The sequence below is a fragment of the Schistocerca piceifrons genome, chromosome 2 (genome assembly GCF_021461385.2).
Source record: "Schistocerca piceifrons isolate TAMUIC-IGC-003096 chromosome 2, iqSchPice1.1, whole genome shotgun sequence".
In the NCBI taxonomy this organism is placed as follows: domain Eukaryota; kingdom Metazoa; phylum Arthropoda; class Insecta; order Orthoptera; family Acrididae; genus Schistocerca; species Schistocerca piceifrons.
In genome coordinates this window covers 679,315,354-679,337,997 of record NC_060139.1, presented here as the reverse complement: position 1 = coordinate 679,337,997, position 22,644 = coordinate 679,315,354, and the positions used below count along the sequence as shown (strand labels likewise).

The 22,644-nt window shown below is 39.7% G+C and overlaps 1 protein-coding gene across 1 annotated transcript in view; it reads right to left on the bottom strand.

Moving 5' to 3' along the window:
- Window positions 1-22,442, bottom strand: part of LOC124776399 (bifunctional methylenetetrahydrofolate dehydrogenase/cyclohydrolase, mitochondrial) — a 34,747-nt gene extending 12,305 nt beyond the window's left edge. The window contains exons 1-7 of the mRNA XM_047251376.1: window positions 22,287-22,442; window positions 17,898-18,082; window positions 16,983-17,092; window positions 15,723-15,888; window positions 14,998-15,090; window positions 11,219-11,326; window positions 6,567-6,692 (exon numbers count right to left, since the gene is read on the bottom strand). Of these exons, the coding sequence (XP_047107332.1) occupies window positions 6,567-6,692; window positions 11,219-11,326; window positions 14,998-15,090; window positions 15,723-15,888; window positions 16,983-17,092; window positions 17,898-18,082; window positions 22,287-22,381 (883 nt within the window). The 5' untranslated portion in view covers window positions 22,382-22,442. The remainder of the gene's footprint in view (window positions 1-6,566; window positions 6,693-11,218; window positions 11,327-14,997; window positions 15,091-15,722; window positions 15,889-16,982; window positions 17,093-17,897; window positions 18,083-22,286) is intronic.
- Between the last annotated feature and the right edge of the window lie 202 nt (window positions 22,443-22,644).

Sequence of the window (22,644 nt, the reverse complement as noted above, 5' to 3'; positions counted from 1 at the left end):
AAGTGTCTGGCTGTAGACAGAGATATACTGAATGAAACACATTTGGTCAAAAGAGCAATGTGTAATGCCTTCAATGACCATTGTAGCAGAATACAGTCAAGTTATCTTTCAGAAACCCTAACAAATTCTGGTCATATTTAAATGCTGTTAGTAGCACCAAAGTCAATGGCCAGTCTCTACAGAATGTGACAGGAACTGAAAGCACAAGCTGGAATTCTTAATCCCATTTTCAAGTGTTCCTTTACAAAAGAAAATCCTGGAGAATTACCCCAATTTAATTCCCATACACTGAAAAGATGAATGAAATAAATATTATTTTCAGTGGTGTTGAGAAACAGCTGAAGCCGTTAAAATTGAACTAGCTCCAGGCCCTGATGGAATCCCTGTCAGATTTTATGCTGAATTTGTACCTATCGTAAATCCCTCCAACAAAAAACTGTGCTCAGTTCTTGGAAAAGGCACAGGTCACCTGTCCACAAGAAGGGTAGTAGAAGTGATCCACGAAACTACCATCCAATAGCCCCGACATCAATTTGTTGTAGAATCTTATGACATATTCCGAGCTTAAACAAAATGAGGTATCTTTAACAGAATGAACACCTCAATGGCAGCCAGCATTGATTCATTTTTTGGAATCATGTGAAACACAACCCGTACTTTTCTCACAAGACATACTGAAAGCTTTGGTTGAAGGCAGTCACGTAGATGCAGTATTTCTTGATGGCCAAAAAGCATTTGACTCAGTACCACATCTATGTTTATTGTTAAAAGTATCATCATATGGGGTATCAAGTGAAATTTGTGACTGGATTGAGGACTTTTTGATAGCGACAATGCAACATGTTATCTTGGATGGAGGGTCATCGTCAGATGTAGAAGTGTGTTGGGACACTTGCTGTTCATGTTTTATTTTAATACATTAGGAATAATATTAGTGGTTCATGGTGTGGGTTCCTGTAGTCATGTCCTAGTTCATGAACCACGGGCAACGTATGAGTGGCCAAGTAAGTGGTCCCGACAGTTGGGATACCAGTTACTTTGGAATAAGGCTGGGCATCTTGGACATATTCTGAGTTGTGGTCACCTTTGTGCTCATACGGCAAAGACTACCAAATCCACCGGTTAGTTCCTCAGCCGTTAGGGGTAAAACCCAATGGGACTCGGGGCAAGTAAGGCTAGCAACCTGCTTCCCTGGTACTTTAAATATGATGCTGGCAACAATCAGAGCAAAATGCCTCGGACCTTTGGAGGTGATGGAGTCCCACCTCTAACTGACAAACCAGGGACTCCTAAGATACGACTTGGCAAACAAATGGTAATGAGATGGGGAGCTATTAATATCAATGGGGGCTACTCTGGGAAGAAGGTAGAGCTGGCAGAAGCTGCAAGTAAGATGGGGCTGGACGTTTTAGCTGTTAGTGACATTCGGGTAAGGGGTGAGAAAGAAGAGGAAGTGGGAGAATACAAGGTCTACCTGTCAGGAGTCAAAGCAGGAATAGCACAATGGGGTGTAGGGCTTTACATCAGGAAAGAAATGGAACCCAGCACAGTTACAATAAGGTATGTAAACGAACGATTGATGTGGATAGATTTGACAGTGTCTAGCAAGAAAATTAGGATTGTGTCAGTATATTCGCATTGTGAAGGGACAGATCAAGATAAGATGGATATTTTTTATGAGGCACTCAGTGATGTAGTTGTTAGAGTAAAGGACAAGGACAGTGTTCTGCTCATGGGTGATTTTAATGCCAGGATTGGAAATCGAACAGAGGGGTAATGAAAGGTTATGGGTAAATTTGGAGAGGATATGGAGGCCAACAGGAACGGGAAACAACTCTTGGATTTCTGTGCCAGTATGGGCTTAGTAATCACAAACTCCTTTTTTAAACATAAGAACATTCACCGGTATGTTGGGAAAGCAGGGGAACCAGATCTGTCATTGACTATATAATAACAGATCAGGAATTCAGGAAGGCTCTTAGGGACACACGTGTATTCAGGGGATTCTTTGATGACACTGATCATTATTTAATCTACAGTGAAATTGGGATTGTGAGGCTGAAAGAGCAGGAGGTCAGGTCCATATGTAGGAGGATAAAAGTGGAGAAACTTCAGGATAAGAAAATCAGGTACAAGTACGTAACAGCAATCTCAGAAAGGTACCAGTTAGTTGAATGTAGTCAATTACAGTCAGTGTAAAAGGAATGGACAAGGTCAGGGACACAGTACTAGAAGTGGCTAAAGAATGTCTTGGAACAGTAGTGTGTAAAAGTAGGATGAAGCAAACAGCTTGGTGGAATGACACAGTCAAGGCAGCCTGTAAAAGGAAAAAGAAGGCATATCAAAAATGGCTACATACTAGAACTCAGGTAGACAGAGAAAGTTATGTTGAAGAAAGAAACAAAGCCAAACAGATAATTGCAGCATCCAAGAAGAAATCGGAAACAGGTTGGAGATTATGGGTCAAGCTGCTGGAAAACCATTCTGGAGTGTAATTAGCAATCTTCGAAAGGGAGGTAAGAAGGAAATGACAAGTATTTTGGACTGGTCAGGAAAACTGTTGGTGAATCCTGTGGATGCCTTGGGCAGATGGAGGGAATATTTTGAAGAGTTGCTCAATGTAGGTGAAAATACGTTCAGTAATGTTTAGATTTCGAGGTACAATGGGAGAGGAATGATAATGGAAATAGGATCACATTTGAGGAAGTGCAGAAAACTGTCAATAGATTGCAATGCAATAAAGCAGCTGGGGTGGATGAAATTAAGTGGGAACTCATCAAATACAGTGGAATGTCAGGTCTTAAATGGCTACACAGGATAATCGAAATGGCCTGGGAGTCAGGACAGGTTCCATCAGACTGGACAAAAGCAGTAATCACACCAATCTTTAAACATGAAAACAGAAAAGATTGTAACAACTACAGAGGTATCTATTTAATCAGCGTTGTGGGTAAAAATCTTCTCTGGTATTGTTGAAAGGAAAGTGCGAGTATTTAATTGAGGACCAATTGGATGAAAATCAGTGTGGGTTTAGGCCTCTTAGAGGTTGTCAAGACCAGATCTTTAGCTTACGGCAAATAATGGAGAAGTGTTATGAGTGGAAGAGGAAATTGTATCTATGCTTTATCAATCTAGAAAAGGCATATGACCGGATTCCTAGGAGGAAGTTATTGTCTGTTCTACGAGATTATGGAATAGGAGGCAAACTTTTGCAAGCAATTAAAGGTCTTTACATGGCTAGTCAGGCAGCAGTTAGAGTTGACGGTAAATTGAGTTCATGGTTCAGAGTAGCATCAGGGGTAGGACAAGGCTGCAACCTGTCTCGACTGTTGTTAATATTATTTATGGATCATATGTCGAAAACAATAGACTGGCTGGGTGAGATTAAGATATGTAAACACAAAATAAGCAGTCTTGCATATGCAGATGACTTAGTTGTGATGGCAGATTCGATTGAAAGTTTGCAAAGTAATATTTCAGAGCTAGATCAGAAATTTAAGGACTATTGTACGAAGATTAGCATCTCCAAAACGAAAGTAATGTCAGTGGGAAAGAAATATAAACGGATTGAGTGCCAAATAGGAGGAACAAAGTTAGAACAGGTGGACAGTTTCAAGTACTTAGGATGCATATTCTCACAGGATGGCAACATGGTGAAAGAACTGGAAGCGAGGTGTAGCAAAGCTAATGCAGTGAGCGCTCAGCTACGATCTACTCTCTTCTGCAAGAAGGAAGTCAGTACCAAGACTAAGTTGTCTGTGCACCGTCCAATCTTTCGACCAACTTTGTTGTATGGGAGCGAAAGCTGGGTGGATTTAGATTACGTTATCAACAAGGTTGAGGTTATGGATATGAAAGTAGATAGGATGATTGCAGGTACTAGTAGATGGGAACAACGGTAGGAGGGTGTGCACAATGAGGAAATCAAAGAAAAGCTGGGAATGAACTCTATAGATATAGCAGTCAGGGTGAAGAGGCTTAGATGGTGGGGTCATGTTACATGCATGGGAGAAGCAAGGTTACCCAAGAGACTCATGGGTTCAGCAGTAGAGGGTAGGAGGAGTCGGGGCAGACCAAGGAGAAGGTACTTGGATTCGGTTAAGAATGATTTTGAAGTAATAGGTTTAACATCAGAAAAGGCACCAATGTTAGCACTGAATAGGGGATCATGGAGGAATTTTATAAGTGGGCTATGCTCCAGACTGAATGCTGAAAGGTATAATCAGTCTTTGATGATGATGATGATCATGAGGAGGAGGAGGAGGAGGAGGAGGAGGAGGAGGAGGAGGAGGAGGAGGAATAATATTAATGGTTACCACAGACTTTTTGCATATGATGCACTTATCTATGATGGAGAACTATCTGAAAGAAGCTACATACATATTCAGTCAGATCTTGATAAGATTTCAAAGTGGTGGAATGATTGACAACCACTTTTAAATGTTCAAAAATGTAAAACTGTGCACTTCACAATCCAAAAAATTTAGCATTTTATGACTATACTATCAATGAGTCACTGCTGGAATTCACCAACTCTCACAAATATCTGGTTGTAACACTTTGTACAGATATGAAATGGAATAATCACACAGGCTCAGTTGTGGGTAAAGCACATGGTAGACTTCAGATGTTTGGTAGAATAATGGGGAAGTGGAATGAATCTACAAAAAGATACTTACAAATCACTCATGTGACCAATTCTAGAATACTGCTCACGTGTGTGGGACCCATACCAAACAGGACTAAGAGAGGATTTGAATGTATCCAGAGAAGGCAGCACAAATGGTCACAGGTTTGAGTGATGGCAGAGTGTGACAGAGATACTAAAGGAACTGAACTGGAAGACTCGAAGATCCTGAGAAAGTCTACTAAAGTTTCAAGGACAGGCTTTACACGATTAAGAATATACTACAGCCCCCTGCATATCACTCACATAGGGATTGTGAGGACAAGATTAGGATAATTACTGTAAGGGGAAGTGATGCAGGTGGTCCACAATAATGTTCATGTAGTTCTCTGCCGACATGATGCCTTCGATTAAAACTCACACACTACCCCCCCCCCCCCCCCCCACACACACACACACACACACACACACACACACACACACACACACACACACACACAAATGAGCCAAAACATTACCACCTATTTAATAATGTGTTGTTCCACTTTTCAAACACAGTACAACAGAGATTCTGCTTGACATGGATTGCACAAGTCTTGACAGGATTCCGAAGTATGTGGCACCAGACGTGTATGCACAGGTCAAGCAATTCCCACACACCATGAGAGGGTGGTTTGCAGGCACACAGCTGCCACCCAGTATGTTTTCCAATGGGTATACATCTGGCGTATTTGCTGGCTAAGACATCAATGTGAGTTCAATATAAAGCTCCTCAAACAACAATAGCATGATTCTGACCTTGCAAAATGGACAGTTATCTTGCTGGAAGATGTCATAACTGTAGAGGGAAGTGATTCAGCTGGTCCACAATAATGTTCATGTAGTTCGCTGCCAACATGATGCCTTTGATTACCACCACAAATAACATGGAAGACCAACTCAGGGTACCCCCACAGCATAATTCTGCTCTCACCAGCCTGCATCTGTGGCTCAGTGCATGTTTTGTATAACCATTCTCCTGGATGACTGTGTGTAAAGACCTAACAATCTACCTGGTGTAACGAGATATGCAATTCATTCAACAGGTGACATGGTTATACTGATCCACAGTGAAATCTCAGTGACATTGTGCCCACTGCAATCATAACTGATAATGTTATTGGGTCAACACAGGAACACATAGGGATCATGTGACATGGAACTCCATGTTCAACAATGGCCTTTGAATGGAGTGCTCTGAAACACTTTTGCCTGCATGAGCCTTGTACTCTTATCTGATCTGCCACAGATCGCTGCCTACTCTGGATTACATATTGGGGGATCCTCCAACCTCTACATTTTATCATGATGTCATCCAATACCATAAGCCCTACGGGCTTCATCCTTCAACCATTTTCCTTAGCTGCTCACAACAGAAGTATGCTAACAGGTGACCAGCTTCGCCATTTCAGAGATTCTTGTTTCCAGTTGCAGCACCACAACAATGTGTGCTTTGTCAAAAATCACTTATCAGTGGATTTCCATATTTGCAACACATACTTTCGCTATAATGATTGCCCATTTGCCTCTCTTTTGCTTACATTCTTTCCTTACTGCATCATGCACCTGCAACACCACCAGGAGGCATTCAACCTCACAGTGGGCAGTGATAACGTTTTTGCACATCAGCGTATACGACTCTCCTCCTTTAAGGTAACTGATACCTGTGATGGTAGTATGGGTTTGTAGCCTCATTATTAAAATTTGAATAATTACTAAATCATGGTTGGGCAGTTGCCACAGGCAGGACAAACAACAAATGTAAAATAAGGGATTCTCTATATTAACAAACCAAACTTCAATGCACTGACTTCTAGTCCTTGCAATATATTAGCACCATCAAACACAAAAACACAAGCAAAGATCCAGTTCTACCATTTTTTTAACTAACACTGCTTACCTTCATAGTCAACATCACCAACTAGTTTTGATTTTCCAGTTTTAACATCCTTTATTCTTGTAATTCCAACATCAATGACACAACAACCTTTCTTCACCATATCTGCCCGTATTAAATTTGGAACACCTGAAATGCAGTTAATACATATTTGAAAAACTCTGCAGTCAATAAGTCATTCACCTTGTATTAAATGATTTTTACATTCTAGTAAAACAAAAATAGAAGTTCTGATGTGAGCAGCAATCCATGGTGGTTGGTGGGTATAAGGAAGAGGCATGAGTTAGGAAGGGGGAAGGACAGCGAGGTGGGGGTGGGGGAAGGTGACGTGCTACTTGCGAGAGCATGCAGGTATGTGGTGGGGACAGGATAGGACTGCTGGGTGTACAGTCAGGATGTTGTTTTGAGGTTGAGGGAGAAAGGGGGGGGGAGGGAAGGAGGGAGGGAGGAGAGGCAGCAAGGAGCAGAAAAGGGAGAGGGGAGAACTAGAGAAGAGAAGAACCTTTAGATGGCATTGGTGGAATAGAAGGCGAGGGCTATGCTGGATTGGGAGCAGGGAAGGAGCTGGAAAACAGTGATTAGCAGAGGGAGGGGCTGGGGGAGATTATAAGAATGGAGGATATGTTGTAGGGAGAGCTCCCATCTGTGCATTTCAGAAAATGCTAATGTTGATAGGAAGGATCCATTTGACAAATGCTGTAAAGCAGTCATTGAACTGAACCACAACAAGTTGGGCGGCACGTTCAGCAATTGGGTGGTCCAGCTGTCTTGTCAACAGTTTGGCAGCAGTAGCCATTCATATGAACAGTTACACCCACTGTCCCCTATCTTCACACATATCCACTCACTGACCTGCATCCCACTATTACCATCTTTTCATTATTTCTTTTTAATCTCTGTATTCATGTGCGTTTAGTTTTTTTCTTTTTTTTTGCTTTCACTGTCAGCCTTAATCCCTCATCAGCTCTCACCACTTTCCCCATTACCTTATCCTTCATCTTTTTTGTGAATTATTCCACATATTTTTACATGTTTCCTTATATCCCACTAAAGCTTCTTGCTCCTTCCACTTGCACCAATACAAAAAAGTTTCCCTATCCCTAGCCAGAACCTAGTCCCACATACTGTTCCTGCATTATTGCCTAGCTCATGGCATCTACCCGACAACCGAATTACCAATCTCCAGGTGTAGCCTCTCCTTCCACAATGACCTCTATCTCTTCAAATTCTGTCAGGCCATTGCCCTCACCAACCTTATCCTACAAAAATATATAAACCAGGCCCAAACCTCATTGCAACACCTTCTCTCCACCCAAAAAATTCTCCTGTTCTGCAATCCCAAATTCCTAAATCCCATCCCCCAGATTGAAACTCTTGCCCTACTGGAACTACAGTAGCATGCACAATGCCACCTCAAAAAACCTCTCCAAACTGTTCACCTCCCGTTCCACCTGGACAACCACTCGCAACCAGCTCGATGACAGCCTCCATTGAATCTCTCCCTCATCTCCTCCTTGCTGGCAAACCATGCCTCGCACACATACTACATTCACCACACCCCTCAGAATTTTCCTTCCACCACCATATGGAATCCACAACGAAAACAAATCCAAAACACTGTCATGAACCTGTCCTCCAAAGTCCCTGATCCTTTCAAAAAGACTTACCTTCTGCCCCACTCCCAAATTCAATCACTATGGGCTTGTTGAAGACCACCTCTCCTTCTCCAAGTCTGTAGAGTGGAAATACTTTCTGCCACTAACCCTATCACTAAGCCTCAACCTAAAAAAAAAACTTGAATCCTGCCTGACTCAGTTCACTCCTCCATCCAACTGATCCACCCCCATTGCCCCCGAATCACTCTTTGTTAACTTTCCAGAATTTCCTAACTTTACAGGTCACCTCACTGTCATTCCCCAAATCCCACAACATGGAAACCAACCTCACTCTCCATCACCTAAAAACTGATCTCAGACTTATAATCCTACTTCCAGAAAACAGTACTGTGGTTATGAACCACAAGGATTACCTGGCAAAGGGTCTCCACTAGCCATTTGACACATCCACCTATAAAACCTACCACAGTGACCTAATTTCCAAAATCCATCAGGATCTCCAGTCCTTACGCCCTCCCCAAAACCTCTCCTCTGAGTCTATCTGTCTCCTCATCCCACCATTTGCAGTACTCCTATGTGCTTCCTGAAGTTCATGAACTCAACCACCCTGGGTGCCCCATTGTGGCTGGTTACTGCACCCCCCACAGAAAGGATCTCTGATCTCATGGACCAACACCTTCAACCTATTACCTGTAACCTACTGCCCCATGCAAAAGACACCAATCATTTCCTCCATCAATTCTTCTCAGTTTCTGATCCTTTACCACCCAGCACTCTGCTCATCAGTGTTGATGCCATCTTTGCACTCCACATTAACATCCTCCATGGCCATACTGCTGCTGAACACTACTTTTCCCAACACCAAATTGATTCTAAACCTAAAACTTCCTTCCTAGTCACCATGACCAACTACAGCCTCCCCCACAATTACTTCTCCTTTGAAGGCATAACATAAAACAAATCTGTGGTACTGCAATGGGCATCCACGGGACAGCATCCTACGCCAACCTATTTGTGGGACATGTAGAGGATCATTCATAACCACCCACTATCTCAAACTATTCACCTGGTTCAGATTCACTGATGACATCTTTGTGATTGGGCTGAAGGTGAGGACAACCTATTCCCATTCCTCAAGAACCTAAACACTTTCTGCCCAATATGCTTCACCTAGACCTCCTCAACCCAACAAGCCACCTTCCTTAATGTTGATCTTGACCTCAAGGATGGCTACATAGTACCTCTGTTCACATCTACCCTACCAAGCATGAACAATACCTCCACTTCGACAGCTGCCACCCATTCCATACCAAGAAGTCCCTTCCACACAGCCTAGCCATCTGTGGCTGTCAAATCTGCAGTAACGAGCAGTCTCTCTCCAAATATAGTAAGGGTCTCACTGAGGCCTTCACAAACTGACATCACCCTCCCAACCTTGTACAGAAACAGATCTCCCATGCCTTGTCCCTTCAGTCACCTACCACCTCTCACAAGCCTGCTGTCTGGCCACAAAGGAGCACTGCAGTGGAGCAATTGAATCACATTCTCTGCCAGGGTTTTGACCACCTTTCATCATCTACCACCCTCCCTCCCCCCCTTTCCAGTGATATTCGGCTACCCATTGAACCTAAACAATGTCCTTGTGCAGTGCTCGATTTGTGTCAGTACACACTGGTACCTCTGACAAACATAAATCTGAACTGCAGATTTTGAAATGTGGTATGACATAACTTCATATTTTACTAGTGCATATGCTACATTTACATTTCCAGAAGGTGCAAAAAGTGTTAAATTAATGTTTTCAGAAGTCAGTTTCTAACAACCCCTCCTGGAAGACAACAGTATTGTAACCTCCCCCCCCCCCCCCCTTCTAAATCAAACACTGTCCTTGTCCATCCCTACCCCCAACCCCTCACCTCGTGGTTCTTATCCCTGCAATAGACCTACATGCAAGACCTGTCCCATACACCAATTACCGAATAAAAAGTCGGTGAGTAGCAGACTGCTATGGCCAGCAAAGGAGGATGATTGTGTTACACTCTTGTTTTTTTGTATAAATAATTTTTTGTTTGTCCTACCAGAAAATTATTGCTTGTGCAAGCTCCCCAACTAGCTTTTTCAAGACATATTACTCATTACAGTTAATACTTTTCTCAAAATAACTCACTAATAACAATTCATAAAAATATGAAACAGCTGGAATAAGCAGTGGAAAAGTGCAGATTACCTCACTTCACGTTATTATGTTTCTGTGTAAATTATTCTATACTAAGTGCCAACAGCAATAAAAACAGAATCAAGATAGGAAAGGTTCATAGAAATTTAAAAAAAAAAAAAAAAAAAGATTACTGTAGTGTAAGAAGATCATTTTTTAACATAGATTTTCACATTATCAATTATAATCAATCCACTTAGATGGAATAAAATGTGGCATTTTGCTGAAAAGATGAGACTGCTTTACTGAGAAAATTCTGTTCATCAGACTAATATCATTTAAATTAATTTGTCTGTTGAGATAAGTATTGCTAATATATGACACACTGTTGAGCAAAGCTGTCACTCAGGAAGATGGCAGCATTTTCTGTCTGTCTTATTGTTTTGTATGTTTTGCGGGAGGAGGGGGGGTTTCAAATGGCTCTGAGAACTATGGGACTTAACATCTGAGGTCATCAGTCCCCAAGAACTTGGAACTACTTAAACCTGACTAACCTAAGAACATCACACACACCCATGCCCGAGGCAGGACTCGAACCTGTGACCGTAGCGGTCGCGCGGTTCCAGACTGAAGGCCTAGAACTGCTCGCCCACACCGGTCAGCGGGGGAGGGGGGGGGGGGGGGGGCAGGAGGTCCATTGCAGCTTTATACAAATAGGAAGGTTGAGGAATACATTTACTACAATGAAGAATAGAAATATGTTATAATTTTTATTTGAAGAATGTCTACCATTCTTTACTGCAAGGTTTGGACTATGTATTAAGGCCTTTAATAGGTGTGTTCCTATTGAATAAAAAGTTTTGGCTTATGTTAAAGTTGCTTACCTGCAGCTGAAACTATTATATCAGCATGTTTTGTCAGTGTAGCAAGCTGTGAAGGTGGTGTATATCTATGACAGATTGTTGTTGTAGCATCCATTGCTGAAGTTTCTCCTGCAACAGAATTTACTTTATGTGCATAGAGATTATAGCATCTATATGTATATACACAAAGTTTTATGTTTCCAGTGACTAGAACAGCTACTAAATAACTTTAGAAAAATTATATAAAAAAATGCAATCAAATAAAAACCGCACATGTTCAACGGTTCTAACCATCATATTACACTTCTAATCCCACTCAGTAACACAAAGGTGCAGTGGCTTCATTCAAATTAAGATGTCTGAAAGGAAAGGGCTTTTTTTGTATTTTATCACAATTAACAATCACATTTAGAAGTCAAATACAAAGGATTTCAAAATTAAAAGAGCACCTTTCACATTTTTATTACAGAAAAAAATAAAAATAATGATTATGTCTTCTCTGGTTATCAGCTGAGTTAAGGCAGTGTCCTGTGGCAACATTTCAACAAAGTTCCTAAAAGTTCCTACTCGTGATCTTCAGGCAAAATATTGGACTCATGTCCATTGCTTGTCTTTATAGCCACTGGACTATAAGTTCCTCTGCCTCATCTGCAATGGCTGTGCCAATCATGCATCTTCGGAACCGATGTCACAGACGGTGAAGAGAGCTGCAGATGGTAGTGAAGAAGCACTGGAGGGTCAAATCATCACATACTAGCTGTCTATTCCATCTGCTGCCATGGTCATCTTCACATCAGAGTGCTTTTGGCATGTTTTCGCAACTGGCACATCTCACGTGGAGCACAGTTGGAAACTACTATCCTGGTTGATAAGATCATCATGAACCTATATCTTCACTGCCTCTTGACGATTGAGCCCCAGAACCTGTCTCCTGGTTGCACATGTTTCATGTTCTGCACAGCACCCTGGTCTGTTCTAAGTTAAACGCACTACCTTTGTTGAGGCTGTGCTCTGCTGTCCATAATCCTGGCAATCTCGGCCACATAGGGAAAGAACACCAGACACTTTGTGTCTTCATCCAGGTCATCATCTTTCTTCTTCTCACTTGGCTGGAGAGTGCGTCTTACCTGTGTCTTCGAGCAGCCTTTCCTGTGAGAGATTTCCCCCACAAGTGCTGCAATTCAAGAGTGTAGACTCTCCTTGTCACTTATGTCTCACATTCTATGCACCAAGATAGTGAGCACAGATTTCAGTTGTGCTGGATGGTGGCAGCTACTGGTGTTTTGGTACAGCTGCCACCATCCAGCACAAGAGATATATGTGGTTACAACCTTGGTGCACAGAGTACAAGGGAACAAGGAGCGTCTACCCAACAAGTTACATCATCCTCGGGAAACCTTTCACAGTAACAGCTACTCAGAGATATGATCTACAGCCAAGCAAGGAAATAACCTGGAAGAAGAGTAACCAACTGGCATTCCTTCCACATGCTGGATCAGCCAGGGCCAGGACTGCCAGGATTCTGGAGAAAAATAATGTCAAAACCATTCCCACCTAAAACCAAAACTACGCTCAGCTCAATGAAAGACAGATTAGGACTACCATCGTATGGAGTCAATAGCATCAATTGCTATCGTGACAAACAATACATCGACCAGATGCAATGGTGTATTTCACAGTGCTATTCAGAATGTGGGAAGTGTTAACCTTGGCCAAACAAACAAATCTGTAGTCACAGAGCTCAGCATCAATGAAGGTAATATGTTTCACTTTGAACGTAGCAGGGTGCTGTGCCAGGCGAATGGGTTCTGTGATGATTACCAAAGAGGCAGTTCAGACACAGGTCCATGATGATCTTTTTTGCCAGGATAGTAGTTTCCAGCTGAGCTCTGCATGGGAAGTAGCAGCTGCAAGTATTGCCAGGAGTGCTCTGATGCAAAGGCAATAAAGGTAGCAGATGGAACAGACAGGCAGTGCCAGGACGAAATGTCTGGACCCTCCAGCACACAGCAAGTTCCCCAGTCCATGGCTCTCCCCAGCACCATCTGTGACATCCCTTCTGGAGACATGCAACTGACACAGCCACTGCAGAGGAGCATGCGATCTGGTGACTATAAAGGCATGCAATAGACGTGAGCCTCAGTCGTCGCCTGAAGATGACAAGTAGGAAGCTTGTCAAAATGTTGCTGCAGAACAATGCCTTGGATTGGCTGATAACCCGAGAAGACTTCATCATCAAAATTCGCTGAAAAAGCCTGCATTGACAAAGGAAAAACAATATCAAATGCGAAATAAAGTAGAAATTCTGACATCAGATGCAATCTGACACTGAAATGAATTCAATGTGACAAGTTAAAATTTTTGCTGGACCAGGAAATGAAACCGGATTTTCCAATTTGTGGACGTGGTCACCTTACTTACTTTGTCTAACTGAGCATGCTTCCCGTCCATCCCAAATTCCCAACTTGTTGCATACTACTTACATAGCGCCCCTTCTCCACCATACTCATTGCTCGCAGCCTCACACTGATTTCCGCAGGAGTACGGGGAAGGGGGAGGGGGGAGTGTATCCATGTATCCACATGGAAATGATCAGTGGTCATCAATGCACGTATATTCATAGATGTGTGGCGTCTTGTTTCAGAGATGTCCAAAAAATCAGAAATCTCTCTCTCACACTCACACATACTCTCAGAAGTCATTTGATTTCTTTAGATAGAGTACATTCCAATGTTTTATTTGAGTATTTCGAAACTGAATAACAGCTTTGCAATAGTTATGCTGTATTTTTTCCTTTTCTTTTGTTAATGATACTGTTATTTATTGTCTTACCAATGCTAGAATGCAAGGAGTGAATACTGTTTAAGTGTAACGTAAGTTTGATTTCTGCAACAACAAAGAGCATCATTGTTAGAAACAGATTTACAAATGGCACAAAAATTGTTCAAAGCTGTACCTGCAAGTGCAGGATCACTTTACATTTTCAATTACCAGATGAAAATTTGAAACTAATATGTTGTGTGTTGCTCAATGCCGCCACACATCCTTTAGACAATATGGGAATGGTTTCTCACGACTACACTGTACCATATTTCAAAATTATGAAAAGCCTTATAAATGGTACTAGGTATGATGCAATTATTTCAGATACATACAATAATCCTTTTGCATTTCCATCAATTTTAATAATCAAAAAATGAATGTTTGTCTCTTCATCTGTAGATTATTCTTCAGAACATCTAAATGTCATCAGTTGTCTATGTATGTACATCTGTGTGACATTTTTCCTTCATGTATTCAGTCAATATTCATTTATTTCATTTATTTCATTTATCTGTAACTTACTGATTTTACCAATGTAAGTCACAATCTCTTCCCAAATACTGTTATTTTTTGTCTTGCCAATCGTGGTTTTTAGAAACTTTATCCAAGCAACTTAGTCTTCTCATATTCCTTCTTTCATTGTGCTTTTAGTAATCGTGTCTTTTGGATCTTACAGGCACTAATTTTTTTCCATCAAGGAAAAAAACTATTATTTTTCTCCTTGACATACCATAAAAGCTTCCAACCACTGCCCCAACAATGGAGATAATACAAGAATGCTGCTGTGAACTCAGAAATTCTGGAGCAATTAACACTTAATATAGAAACTAAAGAAAGAACAGGTCCAATACCTGTTAGTGTATGCAAATTCAACATTTTTGTTGTTCTTTAAATTGTGTTGCACTATATTAGAGACTAGTATTGTAAAATTTTATGATACCCATAACGGCTCTTAAAATCTGAGAATGTGAACATACCTTGACCATCAGCATGAAGCAGCATTGCTATGGGCATGCCAACATTCTTTGATCTGCCACAAACTACAGCATTCTTCCCAAATGTCTCTACACCTATGAAACATAAGAAAAATTAATAGTCAACCTATTTCACTGAAACTTATTTGTGAACTATTATGAGAACAAAAGTAAATGAACACTAAGAATTATTTGTTTACTTTTTCTACTTCTGCCTTCATTGAATTAAACAGTAACAGATAAAGACAACAATGTGGGAAAAAAAATGGACTGCCACTTACCGTTAACAAGACATGTTGAGTTGCAGACAGGCACTGTTCAAAGCCACTTGCATGAAGCTTTTGGCCACAGCCTTCATCAGCAAAATAGAAATAAATTCAATTCATATATACAAGCAAGCACACCTCATGCACACGTGACCAACAATTCCAGCATTCGATCCAAGATGCTGGAGCTGGTGGTCATATATATGTGAAGTGTGCTTGTTGTGTATATGAATCGTGTGAGTTTCTTTTGCTGATGAAGGCTGTTGCTGAAAGCATTATATAAGTGTCTTAATTGTGCCTGTCTGCAACTTATAAACAGAAAATCTTTTGTAAAATGAAGTGATTTCCACAAATTGCTATTACAAACCTAGAAAATGCTCACTTCATATAACCCAACACCAAAAATATTTATACAAACAGAACAGTTAAATCCTACCACTTGTTACAAGCAATAGTACAAACCTGATCTCTTAATCAATTCTTGTACACCCAGAGGAGTGCATGGGATTAAGGTTTTCATATCCAAACAGAATCTACCAACATTGACAATATTAAATCCATCAACATCCTTGTGTGGAGCAACAGCATTACATATTGCCCTTTCAGTTATATGCTCTGGCAGAGGCAACTGAAAGAAAAATGCAACCTTAAGATAAACAATGTCTGCATTGCAACACAAGCAGATGTACATTTTTCAAAATGAAAATTCTAATGTGCAAGAGAGACACAAAGGTGTACATACATCATATTTCCATTCTATGTCTCCAAGAACCTCTCTTAAAGGAAAGCTAGAGGGGGGGGGGGGGGGGGGAGACAAGGAAAGAAAATATGGAAGGAAAATTAGGGTTGAGCATTCCACTGATGACAAACTTGTAGTGGGAAAGAAACCTGGCCATGTTCTTTTCAAAGTAACAAAGTAATCATCCCAGCATTTGCCTCGAGTGATTTAGGGAGAGCACAGATAACTTGCCATTGTGATACATCGCTCAGTCCCATTTCTATTTGGAAACAGTGAGAGAAGGGAGGATAGAAGTAAAAAGTGAACTGTGTCCATTACCTGATAGATTTTTCTTGCACAGCACCAACAATTATTGCACAGCTACAAAATCATATGAAAAGTGAATATTGGACAACACAATTGCATATAAGATGAGATAATGTGTGAAGCTAGTAGAAGCCATACTAGTAATTTATTCCAAAAGAAAACTGCAGCTGTTACAGCATGTAGTTGTTTGCTGGCAAGCACTGATTTGTTGCACCATAATCATATCCAATACTAATGCTAATGCACAATTTCCTATGTCTATATGACCATATAACCATCTGTCAACCTCAGGAAATTGTTATACAACTTTTATTCATAATTTAAATGACTTGATCACTGACTTTATGTATTCCGTTGCTACCTGGCATTTGCAATGCCCAAAAGAAGGAAATAATTTTCAGCTTGTAATGTAAAGGTAACTAAAGAATCTTAAGAACAGTGAAACACAATAATCCATCCATCAATGAAAATAAACTATTAATGGTATTTAAGTGTTTTACCTACAATACTAAATTTTTGGTAATTATTTGTTTGTACTGTACAAGAGAATGTATGAAGCATTCACTATTAGCAATATCTGCAGTGCATAGTGAAGACAAGAGAAAGCAGTAGGACAAGGTTTTTTTAACAGTTCACTGCTTTAAGTGCCTTCTTGCAAGTGCTATTTCTACTATTACCTGAACAAGTATGCCATCCACTGCCACGTCTTCATTTAACTGCTGTATATGATCCAGTAATTCCTGTTCTGTTACAGTGTCTGCTAAAGCTATTGTACTTGTAGTTATACCTGGAAATTAATTTATTTAATCAGTTATTAGCTCTAAATATTTAATCTATCATGCAGATATAATATATACACTACAGCAGTTTTCTCTGCTTAAAAATCAACTTATTTACTATATAAAACAACAAATAATTGTAAATCAATTAGGCTACTCTGTTCAGTAAAAAAGTATTTCCACTGCAGACATGAATGTGTGGTGGAATTTTATGAATTGGAGTGATCCCACAGTTTTTTTTTAATTACATTACTTAAATGTCAATGTAAAATTTGAAAATAATAAAATTATTCACATCTTGCTTGACTTTATTATTAGATTGCAAAATTGTTGACTTACTTCTGTTACATTTTATACTAATGGCCTAAAATGAAAAATGCTGTGCTCCATGTACATTTGACCTTCAGTATCTACTAAGTTGGAGCAAGCAGCACTGAAAAAAAAAAAAAAAAAAAAAAAAAAAGTCAATAGCTAAGACAGAGTAGCAGTATCAGAATGCCTGTGGATTTCAGATGAACAAAGTTTGCTGTGATAGTATATACAATATCTTCACTGTAACTCCTGAAAAACTTTGATAAATTAAGAAAACAGTTTCCCTCCTAACTGAAATTCATGTAAATTAGAAATTGGCATATATTGTGATTTGACTTTGACCAGTTCACCTGGGTGCAGAGAGAGGTGGTAGCATATGGCACACAAATGTTGTGATTTTACACACTGAGGAAACAGTGAAAGGAAAAAAATAGGATTTTTTAACAACTACCATGAAAGGAGTTATTGTGACAAAGTGGGATCAGACATTCCCTCACTTACCAACTTCTTTTGCAGCTTTCATTTTACTTGATACATAAGATTTGCTGGCAGGATCTTGTCCAACAAGAATAGCGGCAAGATGTGGATGCCTGTTGCCCTCTGCTACCCATTTCTCCACCTCAACTTTCAGTTCTGTTCTAATATCTCTTGCAATTTTCACACCATCTATAATCTTTGCTTTCAACCTGCGACAAATTTAATCTGATTATTGTTGTATCAGTTGGGTGAACACTTATTTAAAACAAAATACTCTAATGATTCTTAAGCTATCCAATAAGAAATTCTCATTCAACAAAGTACTATTAAAGTCAATGTCCATATGGAAACCTAAAACAAGTAATCATTTCTAATTCAACACAGATATAATGGTTGGTGTCACGTTAAGTGAAAACAAGTTACCTCGATAATTGAACTAGCTTCCAGAATAAGCGTTACTTTGTACTTACAGTCCTCCAGGGCATATCCATTTTTTGTCATTTACTTTACTGGATTAAGATGTGGGGAAAGTAACACATGCAGTTTTTTGATAAATTTTGAACTGGAGTAGAAACTACTGTTTCTGGGGTAGCTTTAAGTTAAATGGCATAGCGTTTAACACACTAGATTATCAAGCCATATGGAGGATTTTGTCTTTTTTTTTTTTTTTTAATTCCCTTCTACTAATAGGACACTGTCTCCGAGATGAAAACAAAGTTACAGCAAACTTTGATACTGTATGTCATAGGGGGCACAATAGAGGGCGCCTGAGGAAGACTGTCAAACGGTCACCCTTCTTTCCATAGACCAAGTATATGTGTTAGGGCTGTCGTATGTCACAGGGAGCTTGGCATGTCAGTATCCCTACGTAGCTTCAGAAGAGATACTTACTTGAAGGTATTTCTCATGAGAACAGAGGAGCATCAGCTGAGGAGAGGGTATTAGTAGGAACTGCTGGCATGTAAAATTGAGTGGCAATATGTGGCAAGAACTAAAAGTGTACAGTAGTATTTTGAAAAGGATAATTGCTACTAACCATAAAGATGACACACTGAGTTGCAGACAGGGGTGATGAAAAGACTTACACAATGAGCTTGCGACCAAAGCCTGTTTTAGTGTGTGTGCTTTCCTTTTATTATTTGAAGACTTTAACCAAATACGTCAGGTGTAACAGTCTTTTCATTGTGCCTGTCTGCACCTCAACATGTTATCTTTAGTGTGAGCAGCAATTTATCTATTTCATGACACTGTTGGTATTCCAACCTGGAATTTCCATGTACAGATGTCTAGTAGCTGTGTTAAGGTGTAATTAAAGCTTGCTGTGGAGATTAGTGAGGAAATGCTCACATACTTATGACGACACCTGTTACACATGGAGATCAAGCTGGGTTGCACATGTTGTCATCAGTCCAAAGACTGGTTTGATGCAGCTCTCCGTGCTATTCTATCCTGTGCAAGCCTCTTTAAGGCAGCTTAATGTCTACAAATTAAGAGACATTGATAGAGGCAGGATGTTTCTTTAAGAGTAAATGTCAAAGCTGCTTCTGCACAAGTAACTCAGGAATTTAATTATCATTTTAGTTGAGTGTAAAGAACCATGTGACAGTCAGAGGATAAATGCGTAGCTCTGGTAAAATGAATTTCATTCTTAGTGTTCCACTGAGTCAATCAAAAAGGAGAACCTTCGGGAAAGTGGAAAAAGTGAAAGTGAACATTAAAAAGAGTACCAAATCATAAAAATAATCTCTATGCTGTATTAACAAACTGTCCCTATACTGGTTTGTGCTATACACGATTATGCCAGCTAAATTCAAATAAATGAGAAACAAAACTTACTTTAAAAAGAACTACTGCCTTAACAGTCATCAGTTATAGTAGACAGCTGATATTTATCGGTTATAGGCTGCTCAAAGTTTACTTGATTACAATTGTATTTTTCAAAGAAAGTATTTACCTACATCTGTAAATAATGAGTCCTATTTACAGTACAATATCTTAGACAAGGAGGCAACAAGGGATGCCATTATTAATGCTGCGACAGTCTGCCATGGAAAATTTTGAGACCCCACACTCAAAAGACCTGGCTAGGTCAGCAAATATACCAACATGGTAATTTTCCTTCTTTGGCTTTGCTAGGACATGGGCATTTTATTGCTTTCTCTGTGGAGAATCCTTAACAAAAGTGAATGAAACAATTAACAAGTTCTCAGTCAAATGAGTTGGCATTTTATCACAGGCCACTTCCTCGAACACTTCCGGAAAGACGGGAAGGAGTGTGAAATGTGTAATTGAAATTGATTTGCCTATCTGCTACTGTTTTGTGACCATGAATTTTGGCCTTGCGATTTGTATTTTAGAAACTAAATTCTGCTGGTTATGTGTGCAGTGTTTGAACAAGTAAGTAAAGTATGTGGATCCGGCAGTTTATTGAAGGGTACCATGTTTGTTACCACTGTGAGGAAGTGACTATTGATCCAAAAATGGCAATTTCTGCCAGAGTTCTTTCCTGCAGAGCTCAGTTTCATTTGGATTGCTATTTTTCTTTGTTTCTCGTTTAATAATGTTCCACATTATTTTGTCTTATGCTTCCAGATTTTTTTTTTCCAAAGTTTTTCTTTTATAATGACAGAGTGGGGGATTCTACAATGCTGGTGGTAATGGAATTTCAACTCATAATTACAGACTGTTCTCCATATTCAGTACCGTATAGTTCCCTAATCCACACACAATTTTTTAATACCAGTAGTTATCCATTCCTTCCTCTTGCTTCTGTTTGGAAATCAAGACAAAGTGATCTACGAATGTGTGTAAGAAAGAGTTAAATTTTCCATCTACACTGCCTGCTTTATGAGTCTGCCCCAGCATTTGCCCTGCAATTCCCCTAAACACTTATCAAGTCATCATATACAAAAGGGCAATACATTGCAAGGGTTCATTTTCTTGCATGCCTCTGTTTACTACCTGTTTGAGGACCTCGTCCCTACATACGAAAATGTTAGCTCTAACAAGCATAGAGAGGAAGTTTAGTGTAACCACACTGGAACTGCTGTAATTTAAGTGAAGTGCTGAAACTGACAAGTTTGAATTTCTACATTGTCCAGAGTTGAAATGCAGTATATGAAAATGCTGGTATTCAAGATTAATGATCAGGAAACTAAATACATCCTATACAAAAATTAAAGTTTTCAAGTTGCCAGTAGCTTAAATTGGACTTTGAACGTAAATGCCTCAAGAGACCAAGTGCACTATGATTAGCACAGAGTGCTCATTCACTCCTACTTCTGTAAGAAGAAATATGAAGAAAACTTTGAAGTTCTCCATTCAGCCATGTGTGAATTGTAAAATGCTAAACTTGTTTGCCAATTACATAGGCCTAGTTCCCACACCAAATAAGTTATTTTTCCACCACCATAAAAAATGGGGGCAAACTTTTACAAACAAAATCAGTATAGCTACAATTTTATCTCAGTACTGGACTTTCTGGCCTAACTTCCATTTACTATTACAGCACAAACAATCCATCCTGGAGTTTCCATTGTTTGATTACTGTGTAAAAGGCTTCATTTTTTAAATTCTACATTATGTTAGGCGAAAAGTTAAGTAAGTGCAATAAATGTAAAAAAGTATACTTATAATAATATTAATCCTCTATCTTTTTTTCCTTCACTGTACTCTTTCATACGACATTACAAACACATTTTAACAATAACTTATGTGAATGCAGCATTGGGAGAAACTGCAGCTGCCCCATCTCCCATAAACGTCAATGAGTATATTGTGCAGCAATATAATAGTAAATTATATATATTTTTTTGTAATAAATATAATAGAAGGAAACAATTTTTTGTAATAAGATACACATACCAATTTAATAACAAAACAAAATTAATGCTGACTATGGCCCTACTCTTTTTCTAACAATTTCTTTGTCTCGTCTATACTAGATCGAGGAAAAAAATATATACCAAATTATGCCATTGCCATTATGTATTCATCAGACTATAGAACTAATCATTTCTCTAACTACTTTGGGTTACGTATCTGACGTACAAAACGTGGGGGTAAAGAAAAAAGTTAGAAGGAAATGAATTAACAGGGCAGAATGAACCTGATGGCAAAATAAACAACAGTGCTATACAGGCGGAAGCTCCACAATAAAAAGGGAAACAAGCCACGGTGAAAGTTTCCTGAAGTCTGTACGACACATTATTGTAAACAATACAACAGCTGTGGATCACAAAGTACCTGTATCTTCTTCCTTTAGCTCACAAGATCGCATCTTCAGCTTTTGGATCTTCTACGATACCATTCCACAAAACCGCACATTACGGTAGCCTACTTAAATATCTAGCACCTGCTGCTAATGTTACATTTTGCGCACGAAAGTATGCTACAAAGGTCATGTATAGTTACCTCTTCTGAGAAATGTGAAATGACCTGGTGCCTAATACACTATTAAATATGTCTAAATGGCTAGCATTTGCCAGTACGCGCTTCGCGGCATTCATTCTGACACTGTACTCAACAGCTGTGTCGCTGGAGATATATACGGCCAGCCGTCCTTGACAAGCAGACGTAACCGCAACGCGGAATAGCAGGAAAAAACAGACAAGTGGAATAACTCGGAGATACAAACTCCTCGATATCGCTCACCAGTGTTGCAACTCGTTATATGTCATTGATCGACAAATTTCGCGGCTGAATTAACGGAGGCGATGATTAACCAGATTTCTGGTATATGCAATTACATCAGTGTGAATACTTAGCAGCG